This window comes from Nelumbo lutea, chromosome 2 (assembly GCF_056320005.1).
Source record: "Nelumbo lutea isolate HS-2025 chromosome 2, American lotus-T2T, whole genome shotgun sequence".
NCBI lineage: Eukaryota > Viridiplantae > Streptophyta > Magnoliopsida > Proteales > Nelumbonaceae > Nelumbo > Nelumbo lutea.
The window spans coordinates 11,174,759-11,196,778 of record NC_142685.1 but is presented as its reverse complement, the minus strand read 5'-3'; the positions used below and the strand labels follow the sequence as shown (position 1 = coordinate 11,196,778).

The following is a 22,020-nucleotide window of genomic DNA, read 5'->3' as shown; positions in this document are numbered from 1 at the left end:
GGAGAAACATAAGGGGTTGTAAGGTTCAACACTTTGGGTGCGGGAGGGATTTCAGAGGGTTTAGAGAGTTACAAAGATTCGAAGGGATTCAACACACAGGGTGCGAGAGAAGGAAAGAAACAATTAAAAAAATTGTCCTCCTTGTTCACCTTAGGAGAAGGGATTCATACAAGGCCCTGAAATGGAGAGTTGGTTGTTTGATTGTTGGTTTCAAGACCAACTTGCAACCTAGCTAATTTTGAATGTACAACCGACTTTAACTATAATTCTCCCTTTAAATTATATATTTCATTTATATTATGTAAATGATTTTTACTTATCACAATTGATTTTTGTTTGTCTATGATATCATTTGACCCAAACCACTAACCCACCACCCAAAAAGAAAAATAGTTTGATTTCTAGGTTGACATTAAATTTTGTATTATATTTCCATTATTGATACAATTATTTCTTATCTATAATACTTATTTTTGTTCAATATAGTGAATGCATAATATTAGAGATGTACCCAATATTTTAAATTTTTATAAATATATAATATTAGATATGTGCCCAAAATTTTCTCTATCTTTTTCTTTCTATTTCTGTGTTTCTTTGAATTTTCTATTTTTAAAAATTTTATTATTTGACTATGACATCATTTCATTTTTATGTAGATTTTAATTTTGGCATTACATTTTCATCATTAATAAAAAACACTTCTTACATTTCATACTTATTTATTTCAATTTTTTATTATTTAATTATGATATTATTTATTAATCCATTTGACATCAAATGGTCGAATTGCTTGCCTACCACCAGGAGGGAAGAAAATAGTTTTATTTTCAAATTACTTTTCAAAATGTTTTATTTGTATTATTAAAATTAATATTGTGGATTTCATTATAAGAATTTAATGATGAAAAAAATATATCTTAAATATAGAATTTAATGAGAGAGAATAAGAAAATATTTTTATTCCCAATTAAATTTTACATTTCATTTCCATCATTAATAAAAATATTTCTTATTTATCAGACTTATTATTATTATTTAATATGTATGTTAAAAATATTCCCAATTTTTAAATTTTATTATTTAATCATGGCAACATAGATTAACCCAAAATGGTTTAATTTCTTACCAGCACCTAGATGAAAACACTATTTTTTCTAGGTAGATTTTAAAAGTATAAGCTTTTATGTAATTGAAATTATTAATTTATTAAGTATGGAATTAATTAATAGAACTTAGTGATGAGAACTTGAGAAGAAATAAAAATGACTTAAATATATGATTTAATGAACATGAATGCAAGTTAATAACTTAAATGTTGGATTTAATGAGATGAAATTGAATGCACCAAATATCTTAAAATTATATATTTTCAACTAATTTAATATTAATAACCAATTACCCTATTTACCCTTATTTTTATTAATAAATTTAAATATAGAGGGATAAATTTTATTGTCAAAAAATTCCAAAAATATTCTTGAGGCCATTCATGCTTTTTAAAATAGTATAGATATATCGAAACATTTCTGTACTTGTATATTTTTTTCATGGGAAAATATTTTCAATGCAAGACTATAAGATACTGTGCAAATGGTGTGAGGACCAAATTCAATTTCACACTCCTACTGTCGGCATGAAATCATTTGCCACACACAATCCGGGATTCAGTCCCACTCCCACACGGCTACACCCCCACACTTTGCTATATCAGCTTGTCTCGCGGACATTCAATCTATCTGGTCAAATATGGATACATTTTTTTTATTTTCCGGGTCAGGCTAATCTTTCTCTACTTGTCTACGGGAATTTTGATTTAAATTACAAAGAACCCCCTATAGTTTGGAATATGACACCTGTCTCTTAATATTACTTTTTGTGAAATTTAATCCATTATATTTTTCATTCCATAACAACATTCCTTTCCCGCCACTGTTGTGCAAGAGTGCAAGAGAAGTTTACAACATATACCCATCTTTGCCATATATATTTCTCAAACTCTAACACTCTGATATATGGCTTTTTTTTTCACTTTAAAATATAATTTTTCTCTTTACCTTGTTTTTTCGTTGGAAGAGATAATTTTATTTCTGATTTTGTAACTAGGCTGTTTGCAATGCAATTTAATTTTAATTTGTACTAATACAAATGCATGAAACTGATAAAAGTACATGTGAGAAAAATGCAAATTCGATCTGAATGAAAACATATAAAATAAAAGTTATTTTACTTTACTTTGAATGCAATGCAAACATATAAAATAAGTCAAAATCTGAATGAAATCATTTGCACTCCTATAATTTTACATCATATTAAATAAAAGTTATTCCAAACAAATTAGGCCTAAAGCTTTACACTATTGAATCCATGACCCGATATTAGTCGACTAATCTTTAGGTTTTAAGTAATTATTTTCTTTTGGGAAAATTCATAATCAGTACTTTGTACTTTAGGGGTTGTGTCAAACTGGTCTCCGAACTTTAAAACGCATCTCTATAGTATCCTTAACTTTCAAATTGTGTCTGATAGGTCCTATCGAATAACAAGCATTAATAGATAAGTGAAATGACAGAAATACCCATAAGGTGTCATCTAAGTTTCTTTATCTACCATTTTCATGTAAATCAATTGAAGAGTTGAGCAACTTGAAATGGTAGCGCTTCAGATGTGGCAATTGTGGCAGAGAATCATCACGTTTGTTAATGTTGAGCTCTTGCAGTCTTCTTTTGCACGTCCGGGGAGGAGAAGCTTCAATAATTGATTGGTGTCTGGTTTCATAACCCTTCTTCCCCTTTTTTTCTTTTAACATTCAGACGAAATGGATAAAATGGTCAGAAAAATACTATAAAGGGCAATTTTATCATTTTAAATTATTTAATACGCACCTGATGTCATGTGACAATGTTGACAAATAGTCAACTAGCGGCAAAAACCTATTAGACACAATTTAAAAATTCATGGTTTTATATAAACACATTTTAAAGTTTGGGGACTAACTTAACACAACCACTGTTGAGGAATTTTCCCCTTTTTTTTTTGGGGGGGGGGGGTGAAACCTAAGTTTGAAGTAATTCAGGCCATGAAAGTAGTATATTACGTAGCAAAGTTACTCCAAAGATCTAAGCCTTCAAGCCATCAAAATGCTCTCTTGAGATTAATCCACTAATCTCAACCATCCAAATAATGTAATAATATTTTGTTTATCAATTTTATGGTGTAGATGTATCGGTTTGGTACCATGAGCTCAACCAATTGAAATCTTGAAACATAATTTGGATTAACGAGATTAATCAATTAATCCCACCAAAAATTATGGACATGCTTAATGCAGATTTCTGATTTCCACTGAAGAACTATAAACATTCAAAATATCAACAATCCACACTCTATACATCAATGTCCACCCATGAATTGACATCAATTCCAAGCTGACACCATTACTTTGAGCCTATAAATTCTGACCCTAGGCTGAACCGTCATTCTCCCTTAATCCCATGTGGTCATTTTGTATTTTTGTTGGTCTAGATATTTGAAATATTTTCTCTCTCTTTTTAGTTGGTATAGATTTTTTTTTTTTACAAACTTTGTTGATTTAATTAATGGCTGATATTAGCTGAAATATTGATGCATTGCTTGGATGGCCAAGATTAATTGATTCAAACTATCAAGGTGGTCTCCTAAGAGGCAATGATCAATGAATTAACTTCAACCATCCAAGTAATACAAGAATTCAACCAATTTAAACCATCCATGTACCAAATTATTTCAAAAACCAAAGCCACTAAGTTAGTCTTATACGGCAATAGATTAATCAGAATTCAACCAATTTGACAAAAGCTGCACCTATACGTAAGGGCCCGGGCTTCAGCTTTGATTGGGTTGCTTTTTACTAAGTCACTTTGCAGGAACTATTAAAATCAACTTCACCAATAAGTCAATTTTTGGCTAAATGAAAGCATATTTGGACTTTTTTAATTTCTCACGAAACATAGTTTATAGGCTTTCTATGTGGAGTCCAAAGCCACAGTATAAAAACCTTCGACATTAAGGCCCAATTTGGGATGGCTTTTATATTTGCACAAGTTTCTTTAATTGAATAACCCGTGTTCCAAATAACTGAATAAGCTATTCGGAGTAGTTTCATGTTACAGTCATGATTTTAGCATTTGGAATGCCCGTTGATGGAGCGCGATCCGGCTGGTCTTAGCTGTCCGCTGCCTTGCTTCCGAACGGGGTAGTAGGGAACCTGAAACGGAGGAGATGGGAAAGCTTCGGGGGGAACCCGGTGTAGAGGCTCCGAAGCTCAAGTTAGAATCATTCAAAAGCAAGGTAGTACCAGATAGCACAAAGTTTGCATACCTCCGTTGTCGGGGGGCAGGGGGCTCTTATAGTCACTTCGTGTACTCGTCCCGAGGCCCTTGTCAGATCGGGTATGATTACCCTTGTGCTTGTCAATTCGGCCGCCGTCCTTTCTGCTGAGACAGAACCGTCACTGCCTAACCGTTTAACTGGAGATGGCGGTGTCAGTGGCGGTGGCAGGTGGCCGTTTAGAGCGCTGCTGCCAAACGTCAGATCCCAAGTCAGTCAGGCGTGGCGCCCTCGGGCACGGACTTCCCTAGTGTCAGGCATGGTACGACTTGTTTGGTTTTGGTGTCCAGAAGGTGATGCGAAGTGCTGAGTGAGGCGGTCTTGAGCTCGGAGGTATCTATAGGGCAGGTCAGTTTCGGCGAGGTGTATCCCGAACTGTTACAAGGCGGGTCAGTTCGGCGAAGTGTATCCCGAGCTGTTACAAGGTGGCAGTTTTGGCGAAGTGTATCCCGAGCTGTTACAAGGTGGGTCAGTTCGGCGAAGTGTATCCCGAGCTGTTACAAGGTGGGTCAGTTCGGCGAAGTGTATCCTGAGCTGTTACAAGGGTCAGTTCGGTGAAGTGTGTCCCCTTGTTCCCGCCTAGGCTTGGCCCCTTTTGCCGAGCTGTTGTTTCTGCCACGTGTCACATAATAGAGAGGTCGGGCCAAATCTTCCTTCATCACCCGTGTTGGATGATGACCAATTGTTTTGCCTTAACCTTTCGCGCTAGGTCCAGCCCGGCGATCAGTGCTTCGTACTCTGCCTCGTTGTTGGATGCCGCGAACTCAAAGCGTAGTGCGTATTCTACTTTTGTGCCGCTCGGGCCGCACAAGACTATTCCAGCTCCGCTGCCTTGCCGGTTTGAGGAACCATCCACGTGAAGGATCCAGGGCTCCTCATCCCAATTCGCTCTTCGCCTGACCAGGAGAGATGCCACACTGGCTGCTACTTCACGGGGTTCGGACTCTATGGGCTCAGGAGCTCCGGGTTCGCCGCAACTGGGGACCTCGAGCTCGACCTGTGGGGCTTCGTGTCTGAAAGTGCACTCGGCAATAAAATCTGCCAAAGCTTGGGCCTTGATAGCGGTTCTCGGTTTGTACTGGAGGTCGTACTCACTGATTTCGATGGCCCATTTCGTCAGTCGACCGAAGACTTTGGGTTTGAGTAAAACTTGTCTAAGAGGTTTGTCAGTTAGGACGATGACGGTGTGAGCCTGGAAGTACGGGCGGAGTTTACGAGCTGCTATTACTAGGGCGTATGCTAGTTTTTCTATCTCCGGGTACCTTGCCTCTGTTCCCTGTAAAATTTTACTAACATAATATATGGGTCGTTGGACCCGGTCTGTTTCCTTTATTAGTACCGAACTGACCGCCTCGTCGCTCGTCGAGAGGTACAGTTCTAAGACCTTGCCCACCTTGGGCCGGGCTAAGGTTGGCACACTAGCGAGGCCTTTTAGTTTGTCGAACGCGAACTGGCAGTCCTGGGTCCACTCGAATCCTTTGCCTTTGACTACCTTGAAGAAGGGTAGGCAGCGGTCTGCTGACTTAGACAAGAAGCGGCTTAGAGCGGCTATGCGGCTGTTTAGCCTCTGAACCTCTTTTACTTTCCGAGGTGGTTTCATATCTAGAATGGCTTTTATTTTGTCCGGGTTGGCCTCAATACCGCATCGATTGACAATGTAGCCTAGGAACTTGCCCGAGGTGACGCCGAAGACACACTTGTTGGGATTCAACTTCATGCTAAACTGACGCAGGGTTTGGAAAACAGAATCTAAGTCTTGTTTTAACTCTTGTGAAAACTGAGTCTTGACGACCATGTCGTCTACATAGCACTCTATCTTCGTACCAATCAGGGGCCGAAATAGCTTATTTACAAGTCTTTGGAAAGTTGCCCCGGCATTTTTTAGTCCGAAGGGCATGACTTTGTAGCAATACAGGCCGAACTCGGTTATGAAGCTGGTTTTTTTCTCATCGGATGGGTCCATCCTAACTTGGTTGTAGCCCGAGTAGGCGTCCAGGAAGCTTAGCAACTCGTTTCCCGAGGTCGCGTCCACTAGGCGGTCAATTCTGGGGAGGGGGAAGCAATCTTTCGGGCAAGCTCGATTCAGGTCGGTATAATCGACGCACATGCGCCACTTGCCGCTTGCCTTTTTTACCAACATCGTGTTGGCCACCCAGCTCGGGTAGTGGACTTCCCTTATGAAGTTTGCTGCGAGGAGCTTCTCGACCTCCTCGTCGACCGCTCTCCAGCGTTCTAGGGCTAAGTTGCGTTTCTTCTGTCTAACGGGTCTGACTACAGGGTCAGTATTAAGTTTGTGAGTTATCAGTCCGGGGCTAATGCCTGGCATGTCGGCCGCGGACCAAACAAAAATATCTAAATTTTGAAGTAAAAAACTCACCAGTTTGGCTCGTAGGGGATCTTCGATGGAAGCTCCGATGCTTAGTGTGCGAGCTGGGTCCGTAGCTGAAGTCGGGATTGCGACTGTTTCCTCCGTGGGCGAAGCTCGCTCCTCACCTTGCTCCGCCGGCCGCTCCAGTTCGAGGTCGTCGGCCGCCTTTGTTTTTCCCTTCAGGGCGGCAACGTAGCACTTGCGGGACTCGAGCTGGTCGCCCCGCGCTACCCCTATACCAAATTCCGTAGGGAACTTCATGGCCAAATAATAGATGGAGACCGCCGCCCGTAGGATATGCGTGATCGGCCGCCCTATTATGGCATTGTATGGGGAGGGGGTCGCGACTACCAGGAAATCATGGTTGAGTCTGACCGCACAAGGCCATGTGCCGACTTCCACAGGGACAGTTACTTTTCTGAGGGGCCTGACTTCCTCTCCGCTGAAACCTACCAGGGGAGTGTTCGCGGGCTTCATCTCTCTCCTCTGTAACTGCAGCTGGTCAAATGCTGATTTGAAGAGGATGTCCGCTGAGCTACCCGAATCTACGAGTACGCGCCTGACCTCGAAGTCGCTGATCCTTAGCTTAATGACAAGCGCGTCATCATGGGGGTAGTGGACTCCTCGCGCGTCGTCCTCCATGAAAAAGATTGGTTCTTCGGTCTTTGGTCTCTTTGGGGGGTTCCGTTCTTCGAGGGCCGCTTCGCGAACTGAAGTCCGGGCTGCTGCCGAGGTACACCCCGCTACCACCGAACCTCCCACTATTACATGGATGGTTCCCCGAACTGGCCTCTCTCCCGGAGGCTGCTTCTGCAACGGTTCGGCAGGTCTGTTGCTAGACTCGGGGGCATCCTTTTTGTGCTCCCTTTGCCGACATGCTTTATTGTTATTGATGTGCTGTACAAAGTTTCTCAAGTATCCGCGATGGATGAGTCCCTCTATCTCGTCCCGGAGGTTATTACACTGTTCGGTGCTATGACCATGGTCTCTATGGAAACTACAATACAAATTCTTATTTCTCTCGTTTGGATTTCCTTTTAGGCGAGGTGGCCACTTAACGTACGGAGCGTCTTTGATCGTCATTAAGATCTCTGTCCGCCTCGTGTTTAACGGTGTGTAGTCCATCCGAACTGCTAGGGGGGCCCGGAAGGACTAGTTCGGCTTCGGCTCCCGGGTCGGGTTTTTTCTATTCACCGGGTTGGAGAGCTCACCTTCTCTCTTTCTTTTCTCGTTCCTGCCTTCGGTTCGTTGGTTGATTTCTTCCTCTGTCCTCATGAACTTATCCGCGAGTTTGAGGAATTCGGCCACGGTCGTGGGCTGGTTGGCCACCATGTGCCATTTGAACTCTTTGTGCGTCACCCCTCTTTTGGCCACCGCGAGCTGCACTACGGGATCCAACCGCGGTATTTGCAAGCATGCTTCGTTGAACCGCTTGATGTAGCCCCGAATAGATTCTCCTTCTCTTTGGACCACTCCGAAGATGCTTTCCTCTGTTCTGGGGCACCGTCGGCTGGTGACGAAGTGTGTGGTGAAGACTTGCACGAACTGGGCTCAGCACTTTATCGACCCGGGGGCCAGGTTCCTGTACCAAGTGCGGGCTACCCCCCTGAGGGTGGTGGTAAAGGCCACGCACATGCACGATTCGCTAGCCCTGGCGAGGTGCATTTGCGACTGAAAGGCATCAACGTGGTCGTTGGGGTCGAAGGACCCGTCGTACTTATCCAGAGGTGGGAGCTTGAAGTCTCTGGGTAAGGGGACCGCCAGGAGTTCCGATGCGAGGGGGGAAGGAATGGAGAGAGCCGGGGCAGCCCCTACCTCGTCCGAGCTCGTGTCTTTGCCTCTGAATTCCGACAAGGCGCGGGTGGCGGTTTGGCGACTTCGCCGGCGCCTTCGCCGTTGAGCGAGCCTTGTGCTGGCGCTGCTGGCCTCCGTGTTACCGAGCTCGATGGGCCCGGAGTGCTGGTAGTCTGCCGCCAGGGCGCTGAATCGGTTTTCGGTGAGCGGGAGCTCGGGCTTGGAGCGCCGGGGTGCCGACCTCGCGGGCGAGGTTCCTGAACCGCCTGCGGGTTGCGAGGCGGGGATGACATTTTTCTCTCTTCGGCCTGGGGACGAGGCCTGGCTGTTGGGGTGGTTCTGGGGCCGGGAGGCCTTCGCCTGGTGGGGGCGCCCATCCTGCGGGGAGGCCTTGACCGGCCTCGGAGCGGGGTGGCGAGGTGGAAGTAGTGGTTGGTTCAGTGGTAGTTGGGGGAACTGCTGTTGATAGTGATACTGGGAGATGTTGTGCAGCACTTGGTGCTGGTGAAGCTGGTGTTGCTGGAACTGTTGCATTTGGGCTTGCATTGCCCGCATGCACTGCATCAGGTCCTCCAATCGGTTTTGGCTAGCTGCCAGGGGGACGGCAGTTGGTTCAGTGAAGGTTGTCTCAATGGGGAGAGGAAAGGGGACGCTTGTGGTAGGAGGGTTTACTGTCCACATCCGGTGTTGCTGGGGGAGGCCATGAGTGTTGGGTTTTTTGAAGAAAAAAGGGGGTATCGAAGTTTGGAGGGAGGCTTTTTGAAGCATTTCCCACAGACGACGCCAATTGATGGAGAACGATCCGGCTGGTCTTAGCTGTCCGCTGCCTTGCTTCCGAACGGGGTAGTAGGGAACCTGAAACGGAGGAGATGGGAAAGCTTCGGGGGGAACCCGGTGTAGAGGCTCCGAAGCTCAAGTTAGAATCATTCAAAAGCAAGGTAGTACCAGATAGCACAAAGTTTGCATACCTCCGTTGTCGGGGGGCAGGGGGCTCTTATAGTCACTTCGTGTACTCGTCCCGAGGCCCTTGTCAGATCGGGTATGATTACCCTTGTGCTTGTCAATTCAGCCGTCGTCCTTTCTACTGAGACAGAACCGCCACTGCCTAACCGTCTAACTGGAGATGGCAGTGTCAGTGGCGGTGGCAGGTGGCCGTTAAGAGCGCTGCTGCCAAACGTCAGATCCCAAGTCAGTCAGGCGTGGCGCCCTCGAGCACGGACTTCCCTAGTGTCAGGCATGGTACGACTTGTTTGGTTTTGGTGCCCAGAAGGTGATGCGAAGTGCTAAGCGAGGCGGTCTTGAGCTCGGAGGTATCTATAGGGCAGGTCAGTTTCGGCGAGGTGTATCTCGAACTGTTACAAGGCGGGTCAATTCGGCGAATTGTATCCCGAGCTGTTACAAGGTGGCAGTTTCGGCGAAGTGTATCCCGAGCTGTTACAAGGTGGGTCAGTTCGGCGAAGTGTATCCCGAGATGTTACAAGGTGGGTCAGTTCGGCGAAGTGTATTATCCCGAGCTGTTACAAGGGTCAGTTCGGCGAAGTGTGTCCCCTTGTTCCCGCCTAGGTTTGGCCCCTTTTGCTGAGTTGTTGTTTCTGCCACGTGTCACATAATAGAGATGTCGGGCCAAATCTTCCTTCATCACCCGTGTTGGTTTTTCGGGCTTTCTTTCACCAAACATGGTTTCAGACGTTATCACGTGGAGCCCAACTCGAAATGACAAAGTTGCATCCAAAAAGGCCCCACCCCCAAATGCCATTAAATGAATATGTGTGGGCCATTTAAGTGATGTATCAAGAAAATGTGTAACATCTACCGATTAGTATCATTATCAAGATCCAACAACATATATGAACATAGGGGTCAAGGTTTTAGAAGGCTAAAGGAGTAGTTGAGGAATAATGGCCAAAAAATGTGAGACATGAGCCTCACGGCGTTGCAAGGTGGAAGTCTCAACTTTCGTGATTCTGATCATTGTTTTAAAAAGCTTAAGCCATGAGGCTCAAAGAGTATGCCATGAGGCAAGGCATACAGATTTTGCATCAAGGCTTAAGTTACACAATTTTAATTTGAGGCTTAATCCTTTATCAGAATGAGTCATAAGCCTCAAGCCTCAAGGCGCAAAGCATAACATGAGATATAACAATGTGTAAGTTTCAAGTATCAACATTATTTAGTGATTTCATGCAAACAATACATAAATTTTATATTTTTTATAGTTCAAACTATATATAGGAAAGGGCTAACCAAGTTATTAGTGTTTCTTGGATAAAACAAGTAATATTTTTTTTCTTAATGTTCTAATTTAACACCACTAAGTTTATTGTTTTTCTCATTTATTTTCTTAATGATTTATTTGTATTGATTTTTTTTCACATAGATCAAATCAATTAAGTCATTTCTTTTCTTCCCAACTGTTGGATGGCTATAAACCTAATGTCCATTATATAGATGGCTCTTCATATGAATAATTTCATAAGATTGCATTTTGATGGTACGCGATCTAGAAGCTCCTAGCTGAAGAGCTACTTAGCTCAGCAATCAACCCAGCTCGACACCCAATCTACCCCCAGCTCAGCCTAGTCAGTTCGGCATCCAATTCCTCATTCAGCAAAAATCCTCCACTTCGGCCTCTGAGTCATCGACCACATAGAAGTAGTCCGAACAACAGGGTGCTGCCAAAAAACCCTTCATCATATTTTGAAACATAAAATGTAAAATGCTTATAATTGTTAGATGATTAATTATTATTTTATTGGATGCTTAAAATTTAAAATCTTATTTCTTGTAAACTTCTATTTTATGGATATTTGTGCTTCCATCATTCTAATTTGGTGAATTACATGCTATTTTTATCAGTTATAAACTTTAATTAATTTTTTTCCTTAAATTTGAGGCTTACTCCTCATAATGCCCTAAGGCTTTGGGCCATTACACCTCAAGTACGCATTTAGCCTTTTAAAACATTGATTCTTATAAATGCTTAAGTCTAATATCAAAGTTGTGAAGCTTAAGCCTTGAGGCAAAATCTTAATACCTTGCCTCAAAGTATATGCCTCACTCATCAAGGTTTAAGCTTTTTGAAACAATGATAGGGGTGTAATGGAGTCTACTTGAGTTGAATTTCTCTATGTTTTGACTCAATTTAACTAGAATACTATTAGGTTTGAGTTAGGATTCAATTTAAACTATATTTTTCTAGTTTGAGGTTGGTTTGATTAAATATTAGATGAGCTTTCTAGTTTGGTTCGGAAATGAAGATATTTTTTGGCATTCTATAAATATATAATATATTCTTATACTATATATAGAATATAAAAATAGATTTTACATAAAAATATTTTTTCATATATATATATATATATATATATATTCTATAGTATGTTAACCCAAACATACTATATATACATTTTACTATACATGTTAACCCAAACAGATTTATAAATTTTTGAACCAAACCTTAAAGTTCAATTAATTAATAGCCTAATTGAAATCGAATCCAAAAGTTTGTATTGATTTGTTGTTGATAAATGGAATTATTTATTTAGGAAATAAAAAGAAAATATCATCGTGGAGCATGGTTTTCGAACCATCGTTGACCTAGATGGTCGGACCATTTGTCTTGAGAATCATTCAAATAATCGGTTCCGTTTTACCTCAAACCCGGTCTTTGACCAAAAACCGTTAAATCAGTTAACAACCCATTGACCCAAATGGTCAAATTGTTGACCTGTTAACTCATTCAATAGTTTTAGCCGCTTTTTATTTTTAATTATTTTTTATTTTTTTGTTAGAACAGGCCATCGTTTAAACTGAACTATCAAACCATTGACCTAAAAACCAGTGGCTAGAACGACTCTGTTTCTGGGTCATTTTTTAAAACCATGTTGTATAGGGACAAAATTAGAGGACCATAAGCTAGCTATGTTTGGTTTGAAGGAAAATATAGGAAAAGGAAAGAAAATGTAAAAAAACCTTTACAAACGTTGTATTATTTTTCTTGTGTTTCCCTTCCCCTCCCTACCTTTTCCTTCAAACCAAACATAGCTTAAACCAAACAGTAAAGGGAACCGCCATAATTTACCGTTAAAAATTAGTATGGATTAATCGCATTCGCATTAATTAATGAACGAATTGACCGACCTTTGACCCAGTGGGTGGAATGAATGTGGGAGATCCTGACCCTTTATATGTGCAGGCGGTAAATCTTAGCCATTGGCTAAACGCTAGTATCAGTGATTTAAGAAAACCAGAAGATTCAAGCTTGACCTGGTCCATATGATAAAAAAATCTCACTTGCTTAACACAACACCATTATCTATTTATCTTCCCGCTCTCTTTCTCTCTCTCTGACCTAAGTCATGTCTGTAATTCCCCTCTCTCTCTCTTTCTCTCTGAAGACCTTGCTAAAAAAAGGGCAACCCTCTTCTCAAAAAATGAAAAGCCTGCAACTCCCGCTTTTGTAGTTCCTCCCCAGCCCCCCAAAACATTCGCCATTCGCCTTAAGCAATCCAACAAAACAAGGAAAACATACAAAACAACAATCCTTCGCCATTTTCACCTCTCTTTTACCTCATTCTCTTCCTCCCCCCTCCCCTTTTGATTCCTCTTCTTTTTTTTTTTTTCTCTCTCTCTCTTTTTTCTGTTCTCTACCCCTTATGTGGCCTCCATGGAAAAGATCACCATCTCGAATTCATACGGCATCCAAATCCAATTTCTCCTGCTCAAGCTTCAAAGACATCCAAACCCTCTGCAAAGAAGAAGCTGAGCACAACCGTCGAAAGAAGAACTCCATCTTCCACCGCGTCTACGTCTCTACCTCTGTCATTCTTGCCTGGGCTTCCCGTCCCTCTCGGTCCGTCCATTCTCCTCCTCCTCCTTCTTCTTCTTCTTCTTCTTCTTCTCTTCCGCCTTCTTCTCCTCCCGAAGCCAACGTACAACACCTTCCACGGCAGCCATCCATCCATCTCCCCGGTGCTGATAAGCGCATCGTCGTCTATTTCACAAGCCTCCGCGTCATCCGGCGGACCTTCGAAGACTGCCGAGATGTGAGATCCATCTTAAGAGGCTTTCGCCTCTCCATCGACGAGAGGGATCTGTCCATGGACTCCAGGTTCCTGGAAGAGTTGCAACAGATCTTGGGCTGCAGGAAGCTCACGTTGCCCAGGGTTTTCATTGGAGGTAGGTATTTTGGTGGGGCCGATGAGATCCGGGAGCTTCACGAAGCCGGTGAATTGAAGAAATACCTCGAAGGATTCCCGATGGCCAAGCCTGGAGTTTGCGAAGAATGCAATGGATATCGATTTGTGCTCTGCGATCAGTGTCATGGAAGCCGCAAATTCTACACGGACGACGGAGGGTTCGTGAGTTGCTTGGCTTGCAACGAAAATGGCCTGATCAGGTGCTCTACTTGCTCTTCTTTAGATTTTTGATCAATCGAATTAAGAAGAAAAAAAAGGAAAAAATCAGATGACTTTTTTTTTAGTTTCTTTTTAGTAAAATTTGTATTCTAGGGGGAGAAGAGAAGGAAATTTTCTTAACTTTTTTTTTTTTTTTGTAATCTTAATTCTTTTTGGTATTAAGCAAGGTGTTTTTTTTTTTTTTTTTTTATGGCTTTCTATCCCCATGCGTTCGGTTTTTGTTTAGATGGAAACGCATATCACAGGTTCAAGCTAACTTTTTTTTTTTTTTGTACGTACTGTTAAACGATTGAATGGAAAAACTAGGAAACCTGCATAAATACGACTCTATTTGGATGTCTCGTGTTTTCTTACGTGGAACTTTCCTTTTTTTTGTATTACATATATTTGTCCATACTTACAAGAAATGTAGTGATAGAATGAGGGCTCTGGGTTCGTGTTTTGGACTTTAGAGGGTTTATGTGGATTTCGCATTTGTTCATTTGATCACGTTGATAATTGATTCGCTATGGGTATGGATCAAGCTTGGGCTTTGGGAGTGCCCTGGGCCTGTAACCGGTGGAACGAAAAGATTGGCCTGGGTCCAACGCAGCCCATCTGTAAGTGCTGATAGTTTTTATTCCACGTTGGATGGGGCGATTCCACTCTTCTTGTTATATGCTATGCTGCGTAGGGTTAGGTTTTAAAATAAGTAGAACTAAAAAAGAGTATATGGCGAATGAGGAGATATTGGTTTATTGAATTTTTTATTATTAAAATATCCCTTCTCTTGAATTTATTTCATCTCAAGGGTAGAAAATGTAATTAAAAGAATATTATTAAGTACATTCAATTATCTCTCATTAAGTCTCATATTTGTGTTATTAGATAAATTACATTCTCTCTCATTGAATCCAACATTTATACTTTTGTTTATCATCATTAAATTCTACTAATAAATTTATATACAATAATTATTAACATAATGAAATTTTATATTTTTAAAATAAACATAGAAATAAAATCATATTTTTCATCTAAGTGGTGGGTAATTAATTCAACCATTTGGGTAAAATGGATGATTTCATGATGTCATAAATAAATAATACAAATTTAGAAATATAAAAAATACTTTTGTTTATCATCATTAAATTCCACTAATAAATTCATACACAATAATTATTAATAGAATGAAATTCTATATTTTTAAAATAAGCTTAGAAATAAAATCATATTTTCTATATAGGTGGTGGGTAAGTACTTTAACCATTTGGGTCAAATGGATAATTTCATGATGTCATAAATAAATAATACAAATTTAGAAATATAAAAAATATAAAAGTATAGAAAAAACAGAAATTAAAAAAAAAGGACACATTTCTATTATTATATATTTATTATATTAAAAACAAGTCTGATAAAATAGACATAATTTTATTAATGATGGACATCAAATATACAACTTAAAACCAATGAAAAATTAAACCATCTTCCTATCTAGGGGTGGGTTTTAGTGGTTCAACCTTTCAAGGTCAAATAGGTTAACCCATGATGTATAATTAAAAATAATTTTTTAAAAATAGAATAGTATAAACAATAAATATTTTATCAATGATATAAATGAAATGTAAAATTAAAACCAATTTGGAAATGAAATAGGTTCCATATCTACATGGTAGGTATGTCAATAATCTAACATTTAAGGTCAAATGGGTCAATTTACGATGTCATAACTAAGTAATGAGTATTATATATATATATATATATATATATATATATATGTGTGTGTGTGTGTGTGTGTGTGTGTGTGTGTGTACGTATGTATGTATGTATGTATGTATGTATGTATGTATGTATGTATGTATAAACTTTCTATAAAGCATTTTGATACAATTCTATTATTATATATTCACCATATTAAACAAAAATAAATGTGCAAATAAAATACATAAAATTCTAGAAAATGTAGAAAATGGAATACATAATTTAAAATCAACCAAAAAAGCAAAATGTTTTTTCCATCCAAGTGGTGGGTTAGTGGTTCAATTATCCATGTCAAATGGATCAACACATGATGTTATTATTAAATAATAAAATACATAAAATTCTAGAAAATGTAGAAATTTGTTGATAATTTTGGGTACATTCTACAATAATACTATATATTCATGAAATAAAAAAGTGTGACTAATGAGAATTATTTTCATTAACGATAGAAATGGGATAAAAATTAGTATAAAAAAATAAAGAGCATTAATGTCCAGTACATGACCCGACTAATCATGCTAAATGGTTCAATAATTTAATTAGCTAGGTCATCATAGGCAAGTGGTTTGGTAGAGATGCAAACAGAACAGATCAAATTTGAATCAGGGTATATTCAAAATCTGATATGATCCAAAATATTCGACCGTATCTCATAAATATTGATTTGAATTCAAATCCGAATCTGATCAAGATGTCAAATATTTGAATATGATACGATCCAATTTAATTTAAAAAATAACAAATTCTTTCTATAAGTATTTTTTCAACTATTTCCATCATTAAAAAGTTATATATATATATATATATATATAACTGATTTGACCACAATATTAAAAATTAGTGTTCAAACAATATATTGGAATTACATTTCTTTTGGTAAATAAGTAATCTTTATTATCTCATAAATTAAATAATAAAAAAGTATAGATTTTTTTATAAATTTTATAGAAAAATAAACATACATTATTATATATTCTTCATATTAAACAAAAATATGTTTGAAAAAATGAGAATTATTGTTAGTAAAGATAGAATTGGCGAAAATGCAAAGAAAAAATTAATTGTCTTAATCATAGTCCATTTTCCTGGTTAAGTAGGCTAACGATTCAACTAGTAAGGTCATTTGGTTACTGATTATCATCATCATCATCATCATTTGATACTGTCACATGCAAAAATAAGAATTACTTTTATTGATGATGAAAATGGAATACATGATTTAAAATCAACTATAAATTGGAAAAATGGTTTTTCCATCCAAGTGGTGGATTAGTGGTTCAACTATTCACATCAAATGAATCAACACATGATATTATTATTACATAATAAAATACATAAAATTCTAGAAAATGTCAAAATTTGTAGATAATTTTGGGTACATTCTATAATATTATTTATTCGTCATATAAAAAATGTGATTAATGAGAATTATTTTCATTAATAATAGAAATGGGATAAAATTTAGGATAAAATATAAAGAGCATTAATGACTAACACAAGACCCCACTAACCACTCACTAATAGAAATAGAAATGTAGAAATTGTTTGTTAAATAATGTTTAAAATATGATTTAGAATTCATTTTTTATATTGAAAATATTTAAAGTTTATTTAAAAATAGTATATAAAACATAAATAATACCCTGCCCCATCCCGAACAGGGCATGTTTTTTTGAATCTTAAATATTGGTGGGGAAGAGAGAGGGAAGGGGCGGTGTTAGCATATAATTCCCCAAACCCGACGGTAAATTAGTAAAATATCAGTAGATTTAATATTGAATCTTAAAACATTTTCAAGTTTTTTCTCATACTCTTATAATCCTAGGATTCCACAATTACATTTATAAAATACATCGAAATTGTCATAATCAAATTCCTAAAATACCCCAAATTTCCATAATTCTATTTGTAAAATATCCACAAATTAGATTATTTTTAGGTGGTTGCCTTGGGGTGGGAAAAATTTGGGGATTCCTCATCCCCGATGGGGAATGGGTGCCTTACCTCCAACCCGCCCCACCACTAGGGATGGAGTGGGGATGGGGTAGAGTGTCTTAACTACATGAGCAAGGGGTGCCATATCCCGTGCACCGCATGGGACCCTACCAGTGATATATAAACTTAGTAATAATAGGAAGGTAAATCAAGAGAGATTGCAAATCAAGAGATAACTCTTCAGATTGAAATTGAGGAGGATGTCACCCAAAGAATTAGCAGATGAGCAAAATAGATACCGCTTAGATTAAAAAGAAAATTCTACAAAACAGCTTTAGAGCTAGATATGTTGTATGGAATGGAGTGCTAGTAGTGAAGAAACAATATGTCCGTAAACTGAATGTGGCATAAATGCAAATGTTAAGATGGATGAACGAAAAAATTAAAAAGGACATGATTACGAATGAAGTCATTCGTGGAACTTAGGTAACTCTAATAGGTGATAAACTGAGAGAGAATAGATTAAGATGGTTTGGGCACATGCAAAGAAAACCACCAATTGCATGATGTAGAAAAACTAGTTTGTTATACATTGTAGGGGCTAGAAGAGTTTGGGGTAGACCAAAAACAAAAAAAGACATGGGTGGAAGTAATAAAAATGATTTAAGCACTATTAATTTAACAACGGATATGGCTTTAGATAGATCTGATTGACAAAACAAGATTTATGTAGCCAATCTCATATCATTGGGATACGGTGCTAGGAAGGGCTATCAACAAGTTGAGCTTGAATTGGGTCTACGTATAACTAGTCTTGAACCAATTATTAATCAGAACAAAATTACAAACCCAAAACCATCTACCCAATAGACTCAATTAAAGTGAAAGCTATATTTGTGTATTTAAATAATAACTTAAAATTTAAATTTTGATAATATAATCTTAATAAAAATGATAGAAAAATACTAAATTATTTGTGAGTTAATAAATTAAATATTTTTAACTAATATTACCGTATTTGGTTACTTTGGTATCTATCAAATTTACAATTTCAAACATCAAATATGATAAAAATATATAAGAAAATTAAGAAAATAACATATATATTTAATAAAATAATTGGTTATATGTTTGAAGTCGAAACCGACCCAATTATTAATTAGGACAAAATCACGGTGTCAGAACCATTATAATTGGTTTGGTTAGTTTGGGTTCATTGAGTAGACCCAACCCATTCATAGCCCGCTGAATCCTCAATAAGAATGCACCTTCAAGCATAGCATGTAAATACAGAAGTCTTATTTTCTTCACAAGACAGTCTGTACTTGAATGTTTGGACTTTGGAGGCATCTTCCCAGTTCCCATTAGGATCTAGTAATACATCCTGCGGTTGTAGATAACCAACAGATTCAAAGTCGAATGTAAGATCCTGCCATTCTAACGTAGCTATGCAAGTAGGGGTGTCAATGGACTGGTTTTGGGGTGGACCCGTTCAAATCAAAATCAATTTAAACGTATTGGATGGACCAATAAGACCTACTGAATTGGACCAGCCCAGATTCAATGGTTCAAAGTATTTATTAGATTGAATTGGACCTGGTTCATCCAAATGGATTTTATATATGATTGGATAAGATTGAACTAATATTTGGTCTATTGATAGACAAGAATACAGGTGTCAATAGACCAAGTTTGGATTAGAATCAATCTAAATTATAACAAATTTAAACAGGTTGGACGGTCTAGATATTGAATTGAACCAGTCCAAAATGGTCCATAGTATTCATCAGATTGTATTGGACCTGATTCATCCATAATGGATTCATATTGGACTAGGTTAGATTGGATCAAATCCGGTCCAATTAACACCCCTATATGCAAGTATTATTAATTTCTTTTGCTTTCCAAATATTCGTTCTTCCTTTTTTCTACAAACTAAATTTTCTCAATATTAGGTATTTTATTCCTCAAAAATTGGATTTTATTAATTTTCTTGGAGAAGCTGAAGTTGCTACTTGCTAGTTAGATAATGTGGGTCATGTGCGCAGCTTGGGTGGGTTTTTTTTTTCGTATAGTAGAACTAGCTAATATACCAATTGTGTGGGTTTGGATTGGGATTCTGTCAAAATTTAAATGATCCAGCATGAAACAGTCTAAAATGCTAACTCAGGCAGTTATCGATAACAAACCTTACTATGCTTAATGTAGATAACATTTTTAGCTTTTCATTGTTTTTCTTAATTTAATTTTTGAATTTTGCTTTTCATTGTTTTTATAAGCCAAACCAAGGCAAATTCATTCATCAACAAAGTTTGCACAAGCCCGGTCCTTTTAAATGGTATCAAGGAGAATTCCGTGCAAAAGCAGTTGATAGAAAGAGAACATTCACGAGGAGCTAATAAATAATAAAAAATAAAAATCTAAGGAGACCCCATTAAATAGCAAATTAGCAACGTATTTAATGATGGGTAAAAGTGGTACATCGGTCACTTGCTGACATGTGGACATCCAAAGTCACCTTGGTACCTACGTGGCATGACCTTGGAAAAGTCTGTTAGCGATGTGGTTCATGTCAGCCATATGCGGATGAACTCAGTTGAAGACAGATCGGCAAGACCGACCTAAGACGTTGGTCATCACCTCGGAACGTTTATGCAACCCAGACATTTGGCGAGTTACCCAACCTCGTGAAGGCCAACCTACGTGATTTATCTATCTTGATCCATTGGTCCAATAAATGACCTCCGGATATTCGGTGGGCACGTCGCCCACATGCGACGATTACGTAAATCTCCCCCATTTATCTTTATTAACTAAACGTTTTATACAATTGTGGCTACAAAACCAAAAAAATAATAATAATAATTAATGATAAAGTGCCAATAAGCATTTATGATACATATGCGCTATTGGGCGCAACATCAATAAAGTGCCAATAAGCGTTTACCATGTAAGGAAGTTTTAAAATAAAACTTTGTAAAATGGGAGAGTTACACAGAAAATGTGTACGGATGTAATTAATGAGGTCTTTGGAATGTCTTTTTGGCAGCGTTTAATTAATATGGAATCAAACACATACCTATTCATAGGCCGGGTAGTCTGATGGCCTAGCTTGGCCCGGCCCGCATAACAATCGGGCTTAGTCATGTAATTTGGCTACGGGCCTAATTTCGGGCTTAACACAGTAAGCTTGATTGTGTTTTGTGCCAGATTCGGGATTTATCAAAAAAGACCCTAATCCGAGTTTAACCCAATCCGACTCAGCATTATATATTTATAAAATACATCATATTTATTTTATATATTATATAAAATATATAAATAATATAATATTTATTAAATATATATATATATATTTATAATTTAATATATACATTTTTATTTTTTCTTTATAATTTCTCTCTCTCTATCTATTTATCTCTATTCAGCACCTTCAGCAATAGTAACAGCATGGGCTAAATTTCGGGCTCAGGCCCAATTGTAGGCCCGATGGTCAGGCCGGGCTCGGGCTCGGGCCTTAGAAAATTTTGTTAATATAGAGTGAAAACCCAACCCAACCCATGAACAGGTCTAATATAAGGGCATACCTCATAAGATCTCTAGCTCTCATTTTACTCCTCTATGCTCTTATCTCTCTCTAGCTCTCTAGCTCTAATTCTACTTTTCTCTGCTATCAACTCTCTTAGCTCGATACTAACTTGTAACTTGTCCATCGGAGCTCCCTCGCTTGAGTCCACCACTCGGGCATTCTGATGTTCGCCTTTTTTGCATGTCCAACTTAAGCCTCGTCCAACTCATCACTCTAGCAGGGATTGATGTAGATTGATCCACACACACACACACACACCACACACACACACACACACATATATATATAGTCGAATAAGCAATTATTTGCATTTAGCACCCAACTTTTTCAAGTGGTTATTTTAAATAAGCACTTATTTTATATTGGGCATTTGGTGGTCTTTTTCTCTACTAAGCACTTAAACAAGCAACTGTGACTCTTTTGTCCTTCATTTTCTATTAAATTTTCAAAATATCCAATCCAAAGTGAATGAATAAAAGTACTTTGATAGAAGTGAGTTTATAAAGTACTTTTATAAAAGTGATTTCATAAAAGTACTTCCATAAAATACTTTTTACAAAAGTACTTTCATAAAAGTTTTTTTCTAAGTGTTTCTGTAAAAGTGATTTTATAAAAGTATTTTCACAAAAGTGCTTTTATAAAAGTACTTTCGTAAAGTAAAGTACTTTCATAATAGTACTTTTTGTAAAATTGCTTTCATGTAAAAGTACTTTCCTAAAAATGATTTCGTAAAAGTACTTTTCTAAAAGTGCTTTTGTAAAAGTACTTTTCATAAAATTACTTTTACAAAAGTGTCTTTTTAA

At 38.2% G+C, this 22,020-nt stretch overlaps 1 protein-coding gene across 1 annotated transcript; it reads left to right on the top strand.

The window, feature by feature from the left end:
* The first annotated feature begins 13,185 nt into the window (after window positions 1-13,185).
* Window positions 13,186-13,959, top strand: LOC148868543 (uncharacterized protein At5g39865-like). The gene has a single exon (XM_088968756.1). It carries the CDS (start codon window positions 13,186-13,188, stop codon window positions 13,957-13,959), a length of 774 nt encoding a protein of 257 aa, XP_088824882.1.
* Window positions 13,960-22,020: the final 8,061 nt, after the last annotated feature.